The sequence below is a fragment of the Scyliorhinus torazame genome, chromosome 2, assembly GCF_047496885.1.
Source record: "Scyliorhinus torazame isolate Kashiwa2021f chromosome 2, sScyTor2.1, whole genome shotgun sequence".
NCBI classification, from domain to species: domain Eukaryota; kingdom Metazoa; phylum Chordata; class Chondrichthyes; order Carcharhiniformes; family Scyliorhinidae; genus Scyliorhinus; species Scyliorhinus torazame.
In genome coordinates, this window is record NC_092708.1 from 226,970,929 (window position 1) to 226,993,557 (window position 22,629).

Consider the following 22,629-nt stretch of genomic DNA (forward strand, 5'->3'; position numbering starts at 1 on the left):
GAGAGAGGGCAGCGTCCGATGTGGAGACTGGATGTAGAGTTGTTAGCGGATGAGGTGGTTTGCGGGCGGATGAATAAGAGTATCCAGAACTATTTGGAAACGAACAACACGGGAGAGGTTTCGGCAGCGACGGTCTGGGAAGCCCCGAAGGCAATTATTAGAGGGGAACTTATATCGATCCGGTCCCATAGAGAAAAGAGGGAAAGGGCGGAGAGGGAGTGATTGGTGGAGGAGTTACTCCAGGTGGATAGGAAATATGCGGAGGCCCTGGAGGCGGGGCTCCTGAGGGAGTGGCGCAAGCTTCAGGCGGAGTTCAAATTCTTGACCACAGGGAAAGCGGTAGAACAGTTGAGGAAGGCTCGGGGTGCGGTGTATGAATATGTGAAAAAGGCGAGCAGGATTTTGGCGCACCAGCTTAGGAAGAGAGAGGCGTCCAGGGAGACTGTGGGAGTACAGAATAATGAGGGAAACTTGGTCTCAGACCCGAAGGGGGTGAATGAAGTTTTTAAGGAGTTCTACAGCAAACTATATGAGTCGGAACCCCCGGCGGGTGCGGAAGGGATGAGGCAATTTCTGGACCAGTTGAAGTTCCCGAGGGTGGAGGAGGGTCTGGTGGAGGGGCTGGTGGCACCGATCAAGATAGAAGAAATTATTACGGTGCTGGAGGGCATGCAGTCGGGCAAAGCTCCGGGGCCGGATGGCTTCCCGGTGGAATTTCTTAAAACATTTTCAGAGGTGTTGAGCCCACTATTGATGAGGACCTTTAATGAGGTGAGAGAGAAGGGAATCCTCCCCCCTACAATATCACAGGCCTCGATCTCACTCATTCTGAAACGGGATAAGGACCCTGATCAGTGTGGGTCTTACAGGTTAATTTCATTGCTAAATGTGGATGTCAATCTATTGGCTAAGATCTCGGCCACGAGGATTGTGTCCCGGGGGTGATAGGGGAAGACCAGACTGGATTTGTTAAGGGCAGGCAACTTAATGCTAATGTGCTGAGGCTTTTACTTTTAAATATTGTTATGATGCCCTCGGAAGGGGAGGAAACAGAGGTTGCGGCAGCGATGGATGCAAAGAAAGCTTTTGATCGTGTGGAGTGGGAGTACCTGTGGGAGGCTCTGGATAGGTTTGGGGAGGGCTTTATCCGGTGGGTGCGATTGCTGTACCAGGCGCCTGGGGCAAGCGTGCGCATGAACCGGCTCAGGTCGGAGTATTTTAAATTGCACCGGGGTACGAGGCAAGGGTGTCCCCTTTCCCCGGTATTATTTGCTCTAGCCATTGAGCCGCTGGCCATCGGGGGGGGGGGGGGGTTTGGAGCACCGGGTTTCGCTCTACGCGGATGATCTCTTCCTGTTTATTTTGGACCCATTGGAGGGGTGGGGGAGGTCATGCGGATCTTAAGGGAATTTGGCAGTTTCTCGGGGTACAAACGGAACGTGGGGAAGAGCGAGCTGTTTGTGATCCAGGCTAAAGGACAGGAGAAGAGACTGAGGGAGCTGCCGCTGAGGATGGTAGAGAAGAGCTTTTGTTACCTGGGTATACAGGTGGCCCGGGAGTGGGATTTGTTGCAAAAGCTCAATCTGACCCTGCTGGTGGAACAAATGGAAGGGGACTTTAAAAGATGGGACATCCTCCCGCTGTCATTGGCGGGGAGGGTACAGACCGTGAAAATGACGGTCCTCCCCAGGTTCTTATTTGTATTCCAGTGCCTTCCCATCTTCATCCCTAAAGCCTTTTTCAAGCGGGTTAATAAGATCATCTCGGGATTTGTGTGGGCGAACAAGACCCCGCGAGTGAAGAGAGTGCTGCTGGAACGCAGTCGGGGGAGTTATGGGCTGGTGCTGCTGAACCTTTGCAACTACTACTGGGCGGCCAACATTGCCATGATCCGGAAGTGGGTATTGGGGGAGGGGTCGGCATGGGAGCGGTTGGAGGCGGCGTCACGCAGAGGCACCAGTTTGGGAGCTCTGGTAACGGCACCTCTGCCGTTCTCGCCAGCCCGCTACTCCACAAGTCCGGTGGTGGTGGCGACTTTGATGATCTGGGGGCAGTGGAGGAGACACAAGAGGGGGGAGGGAGCATCGGTCTGGACCCCGGTATGTAACAACCACAGGTTCCTGCCGGGTAGGATGGACGGCGGGTTCCAGAGCTGGCAGAGGGCAGGTATTAGGAGGATGGGTGACCTGTTTATAGATGGGAGCTTTCTCAGCCTGCAGGCGCTAGAGGACAAGTTTAAATTGCCGCCAGGGAACGGCTTTGGATATTTGCAATTGCGGGCCTTCCTGAGGAAACAGGTGGTGGCCTTCCCGCTGCTGCCGCCATGGGGGATACAAGACAGAGTTGTGTCCGGTACCTGGGTGTGGAGGGGAAGGTGTCGGATATCTACCAGGGGCTGGTGGAGGCGGAGGAAACCCAGGTGGAGGAGCTTAAAGGCAAGTGGGAGGAGGAGTTAGGAAGGGAGTTAGAGCCAGGACTGTGGGCAGAAGCCCTAAGTAGGGTCAATTCCTCCTCATCATGTGCCAGGCTCAGTCTCATACAGTTTAAAGTGGTTCACCGGGTACACATGACAGCGGCGAGGATGAGCAAGTTTTTCGGGGTAGAAGACAGATGTGTGAGGTGTGCGGGGAGCCCAGCAAACCATGTCCATATGTTTTGGGCATGCCCGAAATGTGAGGAGTTCTGGCGGGGGTTTGCCAGGGCAATGTCCACGGTGCTAAGCCCCCCGAGTGTAGAGACCTGGGTTAGTGACATGGCTGGGTTTCTCAGCCTTGAGAAAATAAAGTTTGCCTAAAGAGGATCAGTGTTAGGGTTCTCCCGGAGGTGGCAGTCATTCGTCGGCTTTCTTGGGGAAATCTAATTTAAAATGTCGGCAGTAGCAGCTTTCCGGGGGGGGTTTAGTGTGCTTGTTTGTTTTTTGTTATTTTCGGTGGTCTGTAAAGACAGAGCCGTTCGGGGAAATATCTGTTTTTGCACTATGTTAATGTTTAACGCCTATTGTTCCTTTTCTGTTTTTGTTATAGAAATTTACAAATATTTCAATAAAAATATTTTTTTTAAAAGAAAAGCTAAATACCGCTCTACTCATGGTAGATGAATCCAATACCTTGATGGAAAGGAAGATCGTTGCTACGTCGGATGACAGTAACCTGTCAAATGAGCAAGAAGAAAAAGACTGCACACACAGAGAGCACTGAACAACTCCACAGAGAGAGCACTGAACGACTCCACAGAGAGAGCACTGAACGACTCCACAGAGAGAGCACTGAAAGACTCCACAGAGAGCACTGAAAGACTCCACAGAGAGAGCACTGAAAGACTCCACAGAGAGAGCACTGAACGACTCCACAGAGAGAGCACTGAAAGACTCCACAGAGAGAGCACTGAAAGACTCCAGAATGGAAGCAATGAAGGTCTCTCTAGCTTATCTGATCAACAAGAAGACTATGAAGGTCTATCCAGCTTATTTGATCAACAAAAGGACGACTATGAATGTCTACCCACTGTCTTTGCGAACAGTGACAATGTGATACAATTAGCATACAAGATGTGCAAGACAACAGCGAGACGGACAGATCTCAGCTCGACTGTACAAAAGAACATGACAATCAAAATAAAATGATAAATGAATCAATTGAGACCACATCTATTCTAAACAACCTACAAGAAAATTACATCTTGGCGAAGTTCACTCCAGAAGAGAAGCACCAAGAAATCAAACATACATCAGATCAACCAGAAATGACGGATGTCACCAAGATCAACAATACTCAAATCATTCACATGAACCTCAAATCATAAAGCTCAATGCAACATCAGATAATACAAAGGACACTGATACTAAAAAGTTTGAAAATGACTCAAACAATTGTCAGACGGAACAGTTATTGAGCACAAAAACAGAAACTACGAAACAACAAACTGTACACAATGGTACAACTGTGAAACTGAAGGACAACTGAACAGCACAAACAGTCCAAGACAATGCCAGGAAGAACAGGACATTGTTCAGACAAAATGTCATGCCTACAAATGAAAAGCAAACCAGTTTTTAAAGCAAATGACATACAAATTCGATACCATACGCACAGAAAAAAGACCAGGTCAGACAACTAAAGTGGTTCAACCAGTCAAACACCTGATGATGACTTGTTGGTACTTCAACACACCACGAGTGAAGACTAAAGACAGTCTCAATTTGTGAATTGTACTTGTTGAACTTTACCTTTTAAGAAATGAATGCTTAAGAAATGTACCTTTAAGAAATGGGTGTTTATCAGTGATGTCAGAGTGTGGGTGGAGCTGGGCTGTCTGTCAGCTTTTTACTTTCGTTTTAGGCTGTTTGCTGCAGGGTGTGTTTTAGTTTTGTTTTCAGAGCTGAATAGCTCCAGTCACAACCAGAAGGTATATGAGTCTCTCTCTCTCTGTAATCTAAAGACTGTAAATCGATCCTTTGGTGATTTAAAACTAATAATTGCTCTCAGTAGTGACTTTAACCTGATGTGCTTCTGTTTTAAAGGTTTTTTAAAAAAAAGTCTTATGGATGTTAAAAGACAGCTTAAGTATTACTTAGGGTTGTATTCTTTGGAGGTTATATTTGAATTAATGGTTGCTAAGATGTTTACTGTATGTTAAAAAGGTTAACTTGAGTTCATAGAATAAACATTGTTTTGCTTTAAAAAATACGTTTCCATTTCTGTTGTACCATACCTGTAGAGTGGGCCATGTGCTCCCCAGGCTACAATCTATTAAAAGTTGTGGGTCAGGTGAACTCCATGATTTACTTTGGGGTTCTCTAAATCCTGGCCCTTAACAATATACATATTATGTATTTTTTCCTTTGTAAATAGAAAAGAAATGTAAAAAAAAAAAGGGGATATTTGCATAGAATTTACAGTGCAGCAGGAGGCCATTTGGCCCATCGGGTCTGTACTGGCTCTTGGAAAGAGTGCCTTACTCAAGCCCACAGCTCCACCCTATCCCCATAACCCCACCTAACCTTTTTGGACACTAAGGGCAATTTATCATGGTCATTCCACCTAACCTGCACATCTTTGGACTGTGGGAGGAAACCGGAGCACCCAGAGGAAACCCACACAGACACAGGGAGAACGTGCAGACTCCGCACAGACAGTGACCCAAGATGGGAATCGAACCTGGGACCCTGGTGCTGTGAAGCAACTGTGCTAACCACACAGTTATGATGATATGTATATAGGCAAGCTAGTGATGGGTTAATTATTAGATCTCTGTGAAATTCAAACACTAGAGGGCACTACCATTTCTCCGTATATAAATCAGACCTCAGGAAATGCTGGGAGTTAGCAAAGGAGAAAGCCTGAGAACAGCACGATGAGTAGATTAGATTAGAGAGTTAACAAGAAGCTATTGTTAGTGACTACTAGATTATTGATTACTGCTAGACAGATTCAATATTACTTTATTATTAACCATAGCTCTGCACTGTTTGCGAACTTCATTTAATTTATCGTTAGCCAATAAATTAGTTTTGTTTCAATCTAATGATTGGTGGTTTCTTTGTAATCAACTCAACGGACCATTTTGGATCAAAAGGCAAAGAACAACTAAATATTACCGATCAAGGGTAATATAACATGCTGCCAGGAATTGAAACATATCAACTTTGACCCATCGAGTTTTTTGTGATACATTTGATGTCCAGCCTGGCATAGTGAAGGGGGTTAAGAGAGGAAGTGAGGCAGAGAGGATTACGGAGAGAATTTGCAGCTTAGGGCCTCGTCAGTTGAAGGCCTAACCACCAGTAGTTGCAGTGAATAAAATAAGAGAAGCGCAGAAGACCAAAATTAGAGAAGTGCAGATATCTTGGATGGTTGCAATGGTGGACGAGATTAGAGATAAGGAAAGTCATCGATGGATTTGAAAACAAGGATAAGAATCTTAGTTTGTGAGAGTCAGCAGAGGTTACGTGACCATAAGTTTATGGAGGGTTGAAGATATGATTCCACCAAGAAAGTGGATGAGGACTTCTGCAGCAAATGAGCTAAGGCAGGGCAGAACAGATCGACATTCCAGAGGTGGAAATAATCAATCTAGGGGATAGTGCAGATATATGGTTGGACGTTGTCTCGGGATCAAATGTGATGTCAACATTGTGAAGAGTTTGGTTTAGCCTCAGATCGTTTTCAGCGTGCGGGGTGAAGTCAGTGACTAGCGAATGGAGTCCAGGGCAGACATCAAAGGCATTGGTCTTCTCAATATTTGTGGAAATTTCCTCTCATCCAATATTAGACGGTGGACAAGCAGTCTGACAACTTAGAGAGCACAGGGGGGGTCAAGAGAGGTTATGGCGGTAGAAGAGCTGGGTATGAATAACTTAGCCTTAAATCCTGGTACTTTGTTTTCAGATGGTGCAAAGGGGAAATATAGTTGGTGAGGAATAGGAGGGTTGGTTTCTTGCAAAATACCCATGGTAGGAATATGGCAGCAGAAAGAAACGCCACTGCCAAGTAATACCTTTAGCTATGATTAGAGAGTAAGAATGTAACCAGGCACATGAAGTGCCAGCTAGATTATGGTGCAGAGGCTTTGGTAAAGGATGGTGTGGTCAGATGTGTCAAAGGCATCGGACAGATCAAGGAAGAATGGTCACATATCATTTGTAACTTGGTAGTGCGGTAGGGTGTGGAAAACGGATTGGTGAGATTGAAACATGGGCAAGGATTTGAAAGATGACGTCACGTTCAAGATTTATAGAGAGGAAAAGGAGATGGAGATATGGCAATAGCTTGCAAGGGTGGAGGGATCAAAGTTTTTTTTTGAGAGGGACGATAGCTGCAAAACTGTAGGTCAGGGTCAGTACCCAAGCAAAGAAAACATTAACAATATCAGTTAACATGAGGACCAGGAAGGGCAGCTCGCACTTACTTCCAATTCACCATTTCAGATTAAAAGGCAAATTTCCCACCATATAATTTGTTTTGTGTTTAAATAAAAACTGTAATTGCAGGTCAATTCTTCTGAAATAAAATACTTTTGAACCCAATCTAAGGTACAGGTCTTTTCTATATACTTGACAAGTGTTTTATCTTTTGTTCTTTTAAGTACACAAATTATTTTGTACAAAGAAAGGGCCAGGCTGGAAACATACCAAGTTTCAATTCATCAGGAGTTAAGCTGTTCTGAAATACTTGAGTCTCTTCCAAGAATTACTGTATTAAGGGATTGAATTGCTTTTTACCTTGAACCCCAGCTCTACTAGGTCATGTCGTTTTAAAGCAGCATGGGTACATGTCATGGCAATGATCTTTGCTTCTTTTACTAATAAATATTTTGACCTGTCCAGGCCACTGCGCAGCAGTTCAAAGGCTCGAAACTCCTGAAAAAATTACCAAGAAAGAAAGTTAAAAAAATAACAAATTCACACATATTTGCCTTTGACCCTGCTTCTGTACTGAAGCAGAACTATGACTACATAGTAAAATAAAAAATAAGATTACAGACTTGGAAGCTCATCTAGATAGTAATGAATGAAATGGCTTATGTTCAACACTCTGTACTTTTTGATACCATCAAGAACAAACAGTAGAGAAAATTAATTTCTATCATAATAGAAAGTATGCTCATTCTGAAAATTGAAAAGGGTGTACATTTAAATAGACAGATTGAGATTACCCATGCTTCATTTAGTATCTCCTGGAAAGTATAAAGCAGAATGGACTTATATAATATTACATCTCTAGAAACGACAGACAATGGCACATTTTGGCCAGATTAAGCAAACTAAACCTTCTTTGAAGCACAAAATGTTTAACCCAGAAAATGGTTACAATCATCAGAGCGGAAGACAGCCCAGCTGAAATTACCTACTTCAATCCCAATTCCTTGGCTTTGATTCCATTTTATTTTTTTCCATTTCACGCTTTTATAGGGTAGCACAGTGGTTAGCACTGCTGCCTCGCAGCACCAGGAACCCGGGTTCAATTCCGATCTCGGGTGACTGTCAGTGTGAAGTTTGCACGTTCTCCCAGTGTTTGCATGGGTTTCCTCCGGGTGCTCCGGTTTCCCCTCTCAGTCCAAGGATGTGCAGGTTAGGCGGATTGGCCATGCTAAATTGCCCCTTAGTTTATCCAAAGGTTAGGTGGGGTAGGGCAGGGAAGTGGGCCTAGATAGGGTGCTCTTTCAGTGGGTCGGTGCCGACTCGATGGGCCGAACGATTCTATGATACCCATGCACTTTAAATTAGGTTTTGGAGTTTGCCTCAATAGCCACATGTAATAAAGCATTTTCTGTTACAATAACCTTCTTAGTCCCGAATAAGTGTCCTTTTGGACTTGAAGTATTAATTATTTTTCTCTCTCCACAGCTGCTGCCAGACCTGCTGAGTTTTTCCAGCATTTTCGGTTTTTATTTCAGATCTCCAGCATTCACAATATTTTGTTTTTATTTTCTTAGTACTGTGCTGTTTGGAAAATGTATTTCTGAATCTGTTCTTACAAACCTTCTGCAAGACAGACTTTTTCCACATTCCTCTGTAAAAAACTGATGCAATATACTTGAGCAATTCTACCATTCCGAATCAGGAAAGAGATGCCCTTTCCTTCCACTTTATACTTTCTATGCCTATCCTTATTAACAGCTTTTGCTATTTTGCTTGGCGTAGACCACTAGTTTGCTTTCATACCCTTTAATCTTCTATTGTAAGGGAGATTTTATATTTCTCACATTCCTTCTGCGCATATACAAGAGGCATAATAGTGTCCTTTTCAGTAATCAGTTTCCCTAGGACTATGGAGCATTTGACACTTTAATGCTGTATTGTTGGAGCTGCCAACTTTGAATGAAATGTTCAACAACGACTGCTTGACCAGCTAAATATTAATGATGCTGTTGCATTACTAGAGTTGTCATATTCAACATTCTTCGTTCAAGCAAAAGACCAAACTCATTCATGTCAATTGATGTTTGTGGGATTTTGCTGTGTGCCGATTGGCTGCTTTGTTTGGCAACTGCACAGCGGCTGCAATTCTAAAGTAAACCATTGGCTGCTTTTGGAATTCCTGAAGTCATGAAAAGGCACTTTATAAATGCACATTCGTTCTTTCTCTCTCTTCATTCATGGAACTTTTTCTTTAATGTATCCCCTTTACATGTGAACCGGAACATATTGAATCCATATCACATTTGAATATCTTCCACTGGTGTTTTTTAATCTGCCATATTCCCAACCAGTTAGCACAGGGCTGCATTTCCATTAATTACAACAGAATTTGCCAATTCCTAGTCCAATACTCTTTCATTCCTCTCTTTCCTCAATGTGAACCTGATCAGGCTTTCATTGTAACTTCCCTAAGTATTGCCCACAAACCCACTGCTTACTTGTTCTGTTTTGTTACTCAGAATCAGATCTAATACAGCATCTTTTCTTACCAGCATATTGGTTCTGGAAACAATACTGGGTTGCATTCAGAAAATCCCTTCCTGTTTTGACCAGAAATCTCTATCTTATCTCGTTACTTTAAGATAGTTTTTTTTCTTCTTTTTTTTTCTCTCTTCCCCCCCCCCATTCTCTCTCTCTTCCCCCCCCCCCCCCCGTTACTTTAAGATAGTTGAAGTTCCTCATCGGTACAACACCCTTTAAAACTGCCTACAAATACCTATCGAGTAGTTAACAGTACACTCACCAAAATGGCATCAAATTCTCTATTTCTTAATACATGGAAGATCTCAACATCACCATCAGTAAATGTTTTCCTTTCTCTAGCCGCATTCATTTTCAAATTAATGAGCATTCTTCCTCATTTTATCTTTCCCTACCCCTCCTGAAAAGGTTATATCTGCAAATGATTAGTACTGTCTTACTGTTTAAAGCACAGTTTAAATTCAAAAATATATCCCAAGAAATTGTTTTAAAACAGCACTCAGCACCAACCGAATAATGCTGCATGCTTCTCCTCCCTTCCCACTTTCACCATTGTGAATGCTGTCTCTTTATAGAAGGCTTCCATAATCTGTTCAGGATTTACAACTTTTTGTAATTAATAATCATCCAGAATAGCACGGCAAGCTCAGCATACTAAGTATAACCCATCAGTAGGGCAGCACGGCAGCACAAGTGGATAGCACTGTGGCGTCAAGAGCGCCAGGGTCCCAGGTTCGATTCACTGCTGGGTCACTGTCTGTGCTGAGTTAGCACATTCTCCCCGTGTTTCCTCCGGGTGCTCTGGTTTCCTCCCACAGTCCAAAGACGTGCAGGTTAGGTGGATTGGCCATGATAAATTGCCTTTAGTGACCAAAAAAGGTTAGGAGGAGTTATTGGGTCACGGGGATAGGGTGGAAGTGATGGCTTAAGTGGGTCGGTGCAGACTCGATGGGCTAAATGGCCTCCTTCTGCACTGTATGTTCTATGTAACATGAGCATCGTCATGATTTAAAGGACCGCAAAGATGGTTTTTCCTGTAAATTATGGCATGTTTAAGAATTAACCAACAATAACCCATAATCACAACAAAAAACCATAATCACAACAAAGAATCGGACAGTAAACGAGATCAATCATATTTTTATAAGTGAAGGGAACCCATTTTCAAACTTTCTGGTCTCTGTTCTGTAACTAATGCTAGAGTTGAGATTGCAGACAGTAAACAAAACATTTTACTAATTGTTTTACATTTAGTAATAAATTAGGCAATAAATCTTGGTATTATTTAGCAGATTGAAAACAGCACAAGAAATCTTGCTATCCAGACAAATGTAGCCTACCTCTAGCTGCGTAAATATTTTATTGATGTGCCTGAAACAACCTTCAGCTATTTCCATATCTTCTTCGTATGATTGGCCTTTAAAAATAGGCTGGGGAGCATTTGCAAAGTATTTGTGGAATGGAAAATGCTCAGACACTGTTGTAACATCACCAGACTTTCCACTTTTGGCCTTTACTTTACTGAGATATTCTTCCCAGCGTGACATCACCTGAATGAAAAAAGAAAACAAATGCATTGATGTTCTTCTGTGTAACTCAAGTCACAATAAAAATGAGCCGTAGGCCATATATAATTTTGAGTCAAATATCACAAGTACAATTCATAATTTAAATATTAATTAGTAAAGTTGCTATTAGGATTATGGTGCAGTTGGTCAGTGTGTAACTGAGGCTGGTAAGTAACTATATTTACCTCAGCTGTAGCCATTGGAATTTAAAATAGAGGCAAGGTGGCTGAATGAGTAAAAGAAAGAATAACTAGAAGGGTAATTCTGCATGACTGAGCTAATTCCGCAATGACATAAAGGCTGCACTTTGTTTTGTGTCTAACATCAGTTTGAGAGGGGTGAAAGGAGGGCGGTGGCAAAAGGAGAGTGGGGGGGGGGGGGGAGAAAGGAGGGCGGGAGGGGAGAAAGGGGGGCGGGAGGGGCGGAAGGAGGGAGAGGAGAGAACGGAAGGCGAGGGGCAGAAAGGAGGGGGGGCAGAAAGGAGGATGGGGGCAGAAAGGAAGGCGGGGGGGAGAAAGGAAGGCGGGGGGGAGAAAGGAAGGCGGGGGGGAGAAAGGAAGGCGGGGGGAGAAAGGAAGGCGGGGGGAGAAAGGAAGGCGGGGGGGAGAAAGGAAGGTGGGGGGGGGGAGAAAGGAAGGCGGGGGGGAGAAAGGAAGGCAGGGGGGGAGAAAGGAAGGCGGGGGGGGAGAAAGGAAGGTGGGGGGGGGAGAAAGGAAGGCGGGGGGGGAGAAAGGAAGGCGGGGGGGAGAAAGGTGGGCGGGGGAGAGAAAGGTGGGCGTGGGGGAGAAAGGTGGGCGTGGGGGAGAAAGGAAGGCGGGGGGAGAAAGGAAGGCGGGGGGAGAAAGGAAGGCGGGGGGAGAAAGGAGGGCGGGGGGGAGAAAGGAGGGCGGGGGGGAGAGAGGAGGGCGGGGGGGAGAGAGGAGGGCGGGGGGGAGAGAGGGCGGACGGGAGGAAGGAAGGCGGACGGGAGGAAAGAAGGCGGACGGGAGGAAGGAGGGCGGACGGGAGGAAGGAGGGCGGACGGGAGAAAGGAGGGCGGGGGGGAGAAAGGAGGGCGGGGGGGGAGAAAGGTGGGCGGGGGGGGGAAGAAAGGTGGGCGGGGGGGAGAAAGGTGGGTGGGGGGGGGGAGAAAGGTGGGCGGGGAGAGAAAGGTGGGCGTGGGGGAGAAAGGTGGGCGGGGGGAGAAAGGTGGGCGTGGGGGAGAAAGGTGGGCGTGGGGGAGAAAGGTGGGCGTGGGGGAGAAAGGTGGGCGTGGGGGAGAAAGGTGGGCGTGGGGGAGAAAGGTGGGCGTGGGGGAGAAAGGTGGGCGTGGGGGAGAAAGGTGGGCGTGGGGGAGAAAGGTGGGCGTGGGGGAGAAAGGTGGGCGTGGGGGAGAAAGGTGGGCGTGGGGGAGAAAGGTGGGCGTGGGGGAGAAAGGTGGGCGTGGGGGAGAAAGGTGGGCGTGGGGGAGAAAGGTGGGCGTGGGGGAGAAAGGTGGGCGTGGGGGAGAAAGGTGGGGAGAAAGGTGGGGCTGGGGAGAAAGGTGGGCGGAGGGGAGAAAGGAGGGCGTGGGGGAGAAAGGAGGGCGGGCGGAAAGAAAGGAGGGCGGGAGGAAAGACAGGACGGCGGGAGGAAAGACAGGACGGCGGGAGGAAAGACAGGACGGCGGGAGGGGAGAAAGGAGGGCGGGAGGGGAGAAAGGAGGGCGGGAGGGGAGAAAGGAGGGCGGGTGGGGAGAAAGGAGGGCGGGAGGGGAGAAAGGAGGGCGGGAGGGGAGAAAGGAGGGCGGGGGGGAGAAAGGGGGGCGGGAGGGGCGAAAGGAGGGAGAGGAGAGTACGGAAGGCGAGGGGCAGAAAGGAGGGGGGCAGAAAGGAGGATGGGGGCAGAAAGGAAGGCGGGGGGAGAAAGGAAAGCGGGGGGGAGAAAGGAAGGCGCGGGGAGAAAGGAAGGCGGGGGGGAGAAAGGAAGGCGGGGGGGAGAAAGGAAGGCGGGGGGGAGAAAGGAAGGCGGGGGGAGAAAGGAAGGCGGGGGGGGAGAAAGGAAGGCGGGGGGGGAGAAAGGAAGGCGGGGGGGAGAAAGGAAGGCGGGGGTGAGAAAGGAAGGCGGGGGGGAGAAAGGAAGACGGGGGGGGAGAAAGGAAGGCGGGGGGGGGAGAAAGGAAGGCAAGGGGGAGAAAGGAAGGCGGGGGGGAGAAAGGAAGGCGGGGGGGGAGAAAGGAAGGCGGGGGGGAGAAAGGAAGGCGGGGGGAGAAAGGAAGGCGGGGGGAGAAAGGAAGGCGGGGGGAGAAAGGAAGGCGGGGGGAGAAAGGAAGGCGGGGGGAGAAAGGAAGGCGGGGGGGAGAAAGGAGGGCGGGGGGGAGGGGGCGGACGGGAGGAAGGAAGGCGGACGGGTGGAAGGAAGGCGGACGGGAGGAAGGAAGGCGGGGGGAGGAAGGAAGGCGGGGGGGAGGAAGGAGGGCGGGGGGGAGAAAGGAGGGCGGGGGGGAGAAAGGAGGGCGGGGGGGAAGAAAGGTGGGCGGGGGGGGAAGAAAGGTGGACGGGGGGGGAAGAAAGGTGGGCGGGGGGGAGAAAGGTGGGTGGGGGGGGGCAGAAAGGTGGGCGGGGGAGAGAAAGGTGGGCGGGGGGAGAAAGGTGGGCGGGGGGAGAAAGGTGGGCGGGGGGGAGAAAGGTGGGCGTGGGGGAGAAAGGTGGGCGTGGGGGAGAAAGGTGGGCGTGGGGGAGAAAGGTGGGCGTGGGGGAGAAAGGTGGGCGTGGGGGAGAAAGGTGGGCGTGGGGGAGAAAGGTGGGCGTGGGGGAGAAAGGTGGGCGTGGGGGAGAAAGGTGGGCGTGGGGGAGAAAGGTGGGCGTGGGGGAGAAAGGTGGGCGTGGGGGAGAAAGGTGGGCGTGGGGGAGAAAGGTGGGCGGGGGGGAGAAAGGTGGGCGGGGGGGAGAAAGGAGGGCGGGGGGGAGAAAGGAGGGCGTGGGGGAGAAAGGAGGGCGGGCGGAAAGAAAGGAGGGCGGGCGGAAAGACAGGACGGCGGGAGGAAAGACAGGACGGCGGGAGGAAAGACAGGACGGCGGGAGGAAAGACAGGACGGCGGGAGGAAAGACAGGACGGCGGGAGGAAAGACAGGACGGCGGGAGGAAAGACAGGACGGCGGGAGGAAAGACAGGACGGCGGGAGGAAAGACAGGACGGCGGGAGGAAAGACAGGACGGCGGGAGGAAAGACAGGACGGCGGGAGGAAAGACAGGACGGCGGGAGGAAAGACAGGACGGCGGGAGGAAAGACAGGACGGCGGGAGGAAAGACAGGACGGCGGGAGGAAAGACAGGACGGCGGGAGGAAAGACAGGACGGCGGGAGGAAAGACAGGACGGCGGGAGGAAAGACAGGACGGCGGGAGGAAAGACAGGACGGCGGGAGGGGAGAAAGGAGGGCGGGAGGGGAGAAAGGAGGGCGGGAGGGGAGAAAGGAGGGCGGGAGGGGAGAAAGGAGGGCGGGAGGGGAGAAAGGAGGGCGGGAGGGGAGAAAGGAGGGCGGGAGGGGAGAAAGGAGGGCGGGAGGGGAGAAAGGAGGGCGGGAGGGGAGAAAGGAGGGCGGGAGGGGAGAAAGGAGGGCGGGAGGGGAGAAAGGAGGGCGGGAGGGGAGAAAGGAGGGCGGGAGGGGAGAAAGGAGGGCGGGAGGGGAGAAAGGAGGGCGGGAGGGGAGAAAGGAGGGCGGGAGGGGAGAAAGGAGGGCGGGAGGGGAGAAAGGAGGGCGGGAGGGGAGAAAGGAGGGCGGGAGGGGAGAAAGGAGGGCGGGAGGGGAGAAAGGAGGGCGGGAGGGGAGAAAGGAGGGCGGGAGGGGAGAAAGGAGGGCGGGGGGGGGGAGCAAGATGGGCGTGGGGGGGGAGAAAGGAGGGCGTGGGGGGAGAAAGGAGGGCGTGGGGGGAGAAAGGAGGGCGTGGGGGGAGAAAGGAGGGCGTGGGGGAGAAAGGAGGGCGTGGGGGAGAAAGGAGGGCGTGGGGGAGAAAGGAGGGCGTGGGGGAGAAAGGAGGGCGTGGGGGAGAAAGGAGGGCGTGGGGGAGAAAGGAGGGCGTGGGGGAGAAAGGAGGGCGTGGGGGAGAAAGGAGGGCGTGGGGGAGAAAGGAGGGCGTGGGGGAGAAAGGAGGGCGTGGGGGAGAAAGGAGGGCGTGGGGGAGAAAGGAGGGCGTGGGGGAGAAAGGAGGGCGTGGGGGAGAAAGGAGGGCGTGGGGGAGAAAGGAGGGCGTGGGGGAGAAAGGAGGGCGTGGGGGAGAAAGGAGGGCGTGGGGGAGAAAGGAGGGCGTGGGGGAGAAAGGAGGGCGTGGGGGAGAAAGGAGGGCGTGGGGGAGAAAGGAGGGCGTGGGGGAGAAAGGAGGGCGTGGGGGAGAAAGGAGGGAGTGGGGGAGAAAGGTGGGCGTGGGGGAGAAAGGAGGGCGTGGAGGAGAAAGGAGGGCGTGGGGGAGAAAGGAGGGCGTGGGGGAGAAAGGAGTGTGGGGAAAGAAAGGAGGGCGTGGGGGAGAAAGGAGTGTGGGGAAAGAAAGGAGGGCGGGGAGGAGAAAGGAGGGCGGGGAGGAGAAAGGAGGGCGGGGAGGAGAAAGGAGGGCGGGGAGGAGAAAGGAGGGCGGGGAGGAGAAAGGAGGGCGGGGAGGAGAAAGGAGGGCGGGGAGGAGAAAGGAGGGCGGAGGGAAAAAGGGCCCTTTATTTTGTTCAGTACACATCCTTTTGCATTGATTAAGTGGGGGGAAAATTGCATTTAATAATCTAGTTATCTCTTCACTCACAGCAGCTAATACTCCAAAGAGCATTGTAAAAGGAGCTTTTGTTTGTGTTTGTTCAACCATGCTAAGTTGGACTTTGTTTTATCCACTTTGCAGCAAGGCACAGATTTTTCAGAAGATATGAGCAAGGCAAATGTCCACAAGTTGAGTGGGGTGGGATCGGCGGTGGGAGCGGGAAAGGAGGTTGAAAGTCAGGATCCCAATTTGTACATATTTAATGTAATCATCGGGCCTTTACGCCTGATAATCTCACACCTACCCCTCATTAGATTGTCCATTCCTGTCAGCGTGGGGGCAGGCCGCGAATCATGAAATGGCCCCCAGGGCATGCACCTGACGGGCAAGACCTGCCAGAGGGGTTCAGATGTGTACATCACCCAGTGGGTGGATGGGGAAAGAGGGTCATGTCTAGGCACTGCACCCGACACCATGTGGGTTAGTTCTATTGTTGATTTTTTGAAGGGAGTCCAGTGGGATGTCTTGGGACTCGCCCATGCTTTTTAAAAATATACTAAGTCCCCAACAATAGTGCGGATGAAGCCGTTGTTGGGGCCAGTGGCTTCCACGTTGTTTTTCCTGCCTGCTGCCTCACTACAAAAATATGAGAAAATTCCACCCCTCATCTGCTGCCACACATTTTCTGCTCTGTTGTTCAATCATTTAGGACCATGGGGTCAAAGGGATCAGGGTTGAAATGCATTACTAAACATGAAATGAACATAACCGAAGAAAAAAATACAGGATTTCCCAGGATTAGCTGATGCTTGGTATCTTGCTGAATTCTTCTCTCATGTGAAGGGACCAAATTATTAGTCTTTTGCAGAGAATGAAGAAATAAGAATAAAACCCTGCATGTTCCTGGAGCATGGAAATCTATTTTATGATGCTGGAGAGAAAAGTATTTACTTTGAGATCAAGCCTCCTCAACACATAGACTCTCTGACCTTCTGAAAAGTTTATGCCCAAAACTAGAACATTTTCTTAATATTTCTCCAACAACAAATTGAACGCAAAAATATAATATTTCACCTGATGTCTATTGAATCTTTGGAATCATATATTTCAATATCCTCGTCACTGCCAGGGGCAAAATCACTAACAGAGCTCGGAAGTGAATAAGGTCTATTGCAAAACACCAATGATGACCCTTCATCTTTAGAATGCCCCATGCCAACTTCAGATGAGCAGAACAAAAGATTGCCAGTTTGTGCTCAGCTAATCAATCTCGGTGACAATGACTGTAATGGAGTAAAAATGACCACTTTCACAGAGCTGGAAGGAGAAGATGTGCCTTCCTAATTTTCATTATTATCATAAGATCCTAACTTGAAAAGGTACATCTATGGAGGTCGAGTGAGGACAGAACCAAGCTCAGATGTGATGCTTTCTGTGGGTTGCCAACCTGATATCCAATGATTAGGCTTACACATGAAGAGTGGACAAATAGGAAAAGCATCAGTAACGATTGAGATATTTCCCAGGAGAAGAGAAATATATTAATACAATAAAAGTTCATTTGCCAGTTTGTTAGGAATCAATGTAAATTTGCACGTAAACATTAAAAACAGAATTCTTCATTTAATTTGAATTTGTCCAGTGACCATTTATTATAATTCACACACAAAAAGTTCTGATTTATGATATCAGATTGCAATGTCTGAGAATGAACGAGTTTTCAGGGGTTGAAGGGATAGGTTACATATGTGCGGACTGCACGGTGACACAATGGTTAACACTGCTGCCTCACAGCGCCAGGGACCCGGGTTCAATTCTGGCCTTGGGTGACTGTGCGGAGATTGCACTTCCTCCCTAAGTCTGCCTGAGTTTCCTCCAGATGCTCCGGTTTCCTCCCACAGTCCAAAGATGCGCAGATTAGGTGGATTGGCCACAATATTGTCGCTTAGCGTCCAGGGATTTGCAGATTAGGTGAGGTTACAGGGATGGGGTGGGGGAGTGCGCCTAGGTGGGGTGCTCTTTTGGAGCGTCAGTGACTCAATTGGCTCCTTCTGAACTGTAGGGATTCTATTGTAATGTGAAATAGTAATGCAAAAAGTACAATGTTAGGCCGTGGTGCAATTACAGAAAAATAATCTACCAAGTCCAAATACAATAATTTTCAGGTTAAAAATAATGTATTTTCAGGAAAAAAAAATAGTATTATGTAGACTGACCATTTAAAATAAGACACGCAAAGCCAAATGGACCGTATCATTGCCACCACAGGTTACAAAGCAAATGTACGAGGTGTGTAATTGTAACTAATATTAAATGGAATCAAACTGAGAACAATGATCATATGTTCCCATGCCTACCAACACTAAACTTGGATATTGTTAATTTACCGCACTGCAAATGTCTTACCTGATACAGGTAAAAATGTCCGGCTGTTTCACAAGTATATGACACATCTCCAGGTACGCCTAGGCTCTCTTGCAATCGTCCTACTTCACGCAATAACTCAAGTCTCCTTGCCAACACATAATTTACACGACCGTACCTATAAAGTAAATTGCAAACAAACCAGACGGTAGTGCTAGATATTATTTGGCCTACACGCAAATGAAAACATACCTATATTTGCAATCAAGTACATACATGCAAAACTATTATCAGTTTCATAAGGAGAGCATTATCATCATACCATTAAAGCGCAATATATTATTCTGCTATAGGGCCATTTAAATCCACAAAGTCCAATTGCTAAATTGTTTAATTCCGGCAAGGAGGGAAATTTGTAAATTTGTAGAAGTTTCAGAGGAGCTCAGAAGTCAGGAGTCCAACTTTATTCCCTCCACCAGCTGCGTCAAGTTTAACTTATGCAACTGGGCTCAACTCCATGCCACCTGTATCCCAAGATAGCAAAAGCTCACCCTCACCAACCGAAGCGGCAACTCCCCCAACCTCCTCTCCTGTCCCTGTGCATTAATTAAAAAAAAATATATATATATTTTTTTATTATTTAAAGAGTACCCAATTAATTTTTTTCCAATTAAGGGACAATTTAGCCTGGCCAATCCACCTATCCTGCACATCTTTGGGTTGTGGGGGCGAAACCCACGCAAACATGGGGAGAATGTGCAAACTCCACACGGACAGTGACCCAGAACCTTGATCGAACCTGGGACCTCGGTGCCGTGAGGCAGCTATGCTAACCCCTGCGCCACCGTGCTGCCCTGTCCCTGTGCATTAATTGGGACTACCTCGCTTTTCCTCATGTTAAGCCTGTACCCCCAAAAGCAGCAAAATTCCCCAAATTCAGCATGATCCCGACCGGATCCAAAATATACAACATGCGATCATCCACGAACAAAGAAACCCGATACTCCAACCCCTCCCCACTAAATACCTCTCCACTCTCTCAAACCCATAAGCGCCATTGCCAGCGGCTCAATCGCCAGAGGAAAGAGCAGTGGAGAGAGTGGAACACCCCTGCCTTGTTCCCCAGTGTAACCCAAAATAATCCGAAGTGACCCTGTTCGTCCAAACACTTGCCATAGGATTATACAACAACCGCACCCAATCCACAATACCCTTCCCAAACCGCCCCAACACCTCGAACAAATACGCCCACTCACTCTGGTCGAACGCATTCACCGTGTCCATTGCCACAACCACGTCCATTTCCCGGCCCTCCGAGGGTATCTTTATAACATTAAGCAACCTGTGCATATTCGCCGACAACTGCCACCCTTTCACAAACCCCGTCTGGTCCTTGCCTATGAATCCCAGAACACAATCCTCTATCCGCACCACCAGCACCTTCGCCAATAACTTTGTTTCGATATTCAACAGGGAAATCGGGCAGTACGGATCACATTGCTCCGGGTCCTTGTCCATCTTTAGACTGAGCAATATCGGAGCGTCAGACCATCGACTCATTATACATCACCACTAGCAGAGACCCCAGCTCCAACCCAAACTTCTTATAGAACTCAACTGGGAACCCATCCGGATCCTTCCCTGCCTGCATCGACCCCACGCAATCCATTACCTCACTCAGCCTAATCAGGGCCCCCAAACCCTGCACCTTCACCTCCTCAACCCTCAGGAACGTTAACCTGCCCAAAAACTACCTCATCCCTCCATCCCCCACCGGAGGCTCTGAATTATACAATCTCCGGAAAAAATCCACAAAACCCCAATCACCCCTCCGGTTCCGATATCGTCTCTCACACTCCCCTTGCCTACTTCCTCAGCTGGTGCACAAGCATCCTGCTTGCTTTCTCTCCTCGCTCATATACTGCCCCCCCCCCCCCTCCCCCGCTCTGCGCAATTGTCCCACTGCTTTTCCAATGGGCACCAGCCCAAACTCCAGCTGGAGCCTCTGCCTCTTCTTTAGTAACACCTCCTCAGGCACCACTGAATATCTATGGTTCACTCTCAGAACGTCCTCCTCCAACCTCAGTTCGCTCCACCCTCTCCCTGTGCGCCCGAATCAATGTAAATTGCCCTCAAAGCACTACCTGTTACGACTCCCACAACGTGGAAGCAGACACCTCTACAGTCTTATTCTGCTCCACTTAATTTTGAATGGCCACACTCACTTTCACAAACCCTCTCACCTGCCAACAATTCCACATCCAAGCTCCACTGTGGTCGCTGAGCCTCCCCCTTCACCATCCACAAGGCCACCCAATGCGGCTATGGTCAGAAACCCCAATCGCAAAATACTCTGATCCAGCCACCCCCGCCAACAGCACCTTGTCTAATACAAAGAAATCAATCCAGGAGTACACCGGGTGCACGTGCGGGGAATAGTAAAATTCCTTTGCCCCCTCTCAAACTGACATGGATCCAACCCGTCATATGTTCCATAAACCCCTGCAACTCATTTGCCAGGTTCAGAATCTTTGCTAAATCCTGCCTCAGAATATCAAAATCGTCCCATACATACACTAGCCCCATCAGCTTCCCACTCACCATTACAAACCTACCTTCCCTCTCCATCGCCCCCCCGCCCCATACCCAGAGTCACTTACAATACTTCCCACCTCAAGAACCACCCTCTTATTGAACAGCACCACCACTCCCCCTCATCTTCATAACCTATCCCGAATGGAACACCTTCCTCACCCAACCCTTCCTCAGCCTCGTTTGGTCCCCGGCTTCAGGTGAGTCTCCTGAAGAAACAGGTATGCCTTCAAACTCCTCAAATGTGCGAAAATGTGTGACCTTTCAACCAGGCCATTCAAACCCCAAACGTTCCACGTAATCAACCACGTTGGGGGGCTCCCCGCGCCCCCATCGCCAATCAGCCATAGCCCTTCTTTAACCAGCTCCCCCAGGCCCACACTTCCCTCCCCCTCAGGTCCTTCCCAAGATGTCCACCACCCCTTAAGCAACTGCACAACACCAACTCCACCCACGTCAGCATTCCCTCCTCCCATGAAAAAGAAAAACCAACCACCAGCCCCTCCTTCCACAGATTGACCCCACACTTCACTCCCGCTAACTAGCCAGCCAATCAGCTAGCATGGTGGCGCCCACTGGCCTCCTCCAGCATGTCAAAATAAAACACTCAATTCTGGTGCGTGGCCCACAGACGAGCAAGATACAACACCCCAAACTTCACTCCTTCCTGGCAGAGGGCAGCCTTGGTCTGATTGAAGCCGGCCCGCTGCTTGTCCAACTCCGCATCCAAATTCTGGTCATCCTCAGTACTTTTCCCTCCCAGGTGCACTTTCCCGTTTCCTTCACCCACCTCAGTATCTTCCCCTTGTTGAGAATGCGATGCAGCCGCCCTCGACAGCTCCCCCGCCTTCGGCCTCCTCAACGCCCCGTGAGCTCGATCCACCTCTGGGGGGGGGACAATCAAAGCCCTCTCCCCCACCAACTTCCCGACCATGTTCGCCACATTCCTTGTGGCCTGCGTTCCCTCAATCCCTTCAGGGAGACCCACGATCCGGAGATTCAGTCTCCTGGAACGATTCTCTAGATCCTCCACCTTCTCCTGCCACCTCTTCTGGCTACGCACAATGAGCACCATCTCTACCTCCAACGAGGCCAGCCAGTCCTTATGCTCCCACACCGCTACCTTCACCTTCTGGAGCACTAGACCCTGCACCTCCAGCCTCTGCACCACTCTCAATAGCTGCCATACGGGGCTCCACCACCGTTGCCAGGTCCTTTGAGGCCTCCTTCCTCTGCTGCTGGAACTTTGCATTCAAAAAGTCCAACAATTGCTCAGTAGACTACTGGGCGGGCAACGCCACCCCAGAAACCTCCACCATCTTTTCCTTTGTCGCAGCTCGAATAACCTCTTGGCCAGGCTGCTGCCTCTTACTCGTTAACACTCCTCGTCAGGTAAGCCATAAACTGGCCCCACTGATGGAACACGATTATTTCTCAGTGCTCGTGCACCTCACACCAGCAAACACCCCTTAAATCGGATGAAAAGGACCAGGCAATTCCACCTCGAGAGGGAGCCAGCAAATGTGCAACCACTTGCTCCGTGGCCACTTCGGAAGTCACGGGTGATGTGTCACAGGGTTAGTTCATGACGCCCATTCACCAATCACGGACAGTAGAACACAGCTGCAACAGAGCTCCCCAACCAGAAGTATCAAAAGCATCATTGGTACCTTGGAAGTAGTGCTTCACAAGCTAATCTTAAGATTGGGAACAATCTTGCAGTAAATAATTACCAGTTCCAGCACGCATCAAAACTTCACCCTTAAAACAGGCCTAAACAAAGACTGGAATAGCAAAGCCATACAGGGATAAATGGATGAAAATTCGGATGACGAATTAGCAACTGTTCAGCAATTCAGCAAATAACAGTAATTCAGCAACAGGCAGTAATTACAGATGACTTCCAATGAATGCCTTAGAAACGCTATTTGTTAAAGGGGCAAACAATATTTGCCAGATAGCTATCGCCAAATAACATCCTGTCCTGTTTTATACTGGAACAGGCATGCTGG

The 22,629-nt window shown here is 49.3% G+C and overlaps 1 protein-coding gene across 2 annotated transcripts in view; it reads right to left on the reverse strand.

The window, feature by feature from the left end:
• The window catches only part of aqr (aquarius intron-binding spliceosomal factor), a 117,477-nt gene that overhangs the window by 14,223 nt on the left and 80,625 nt on the right, over window positions 1-22,629 (reverse strand). For both annotated transcript variants that reach the window (XM_072484459.1, XM_072484468.1), the window contains 3 exons: window positions 18,068-18,203; window positions 10,741-10,950; window positions 7,220-7,357 (listed from right to left, as the gene is read on the reverse strand). In XM_072484459.1, coding sequence (XP_072340560.1) covers window positions 7,220-7,357; window positions 10,741-10,950; window positions 18,068-18,203 — 484 coding nt within the window. The remainder of the gene's footprint in view (window positions 1-7,219; window positions 7,358-10,740; window positions 10,951-18,067; window positions 18,204-22,629) is intronic.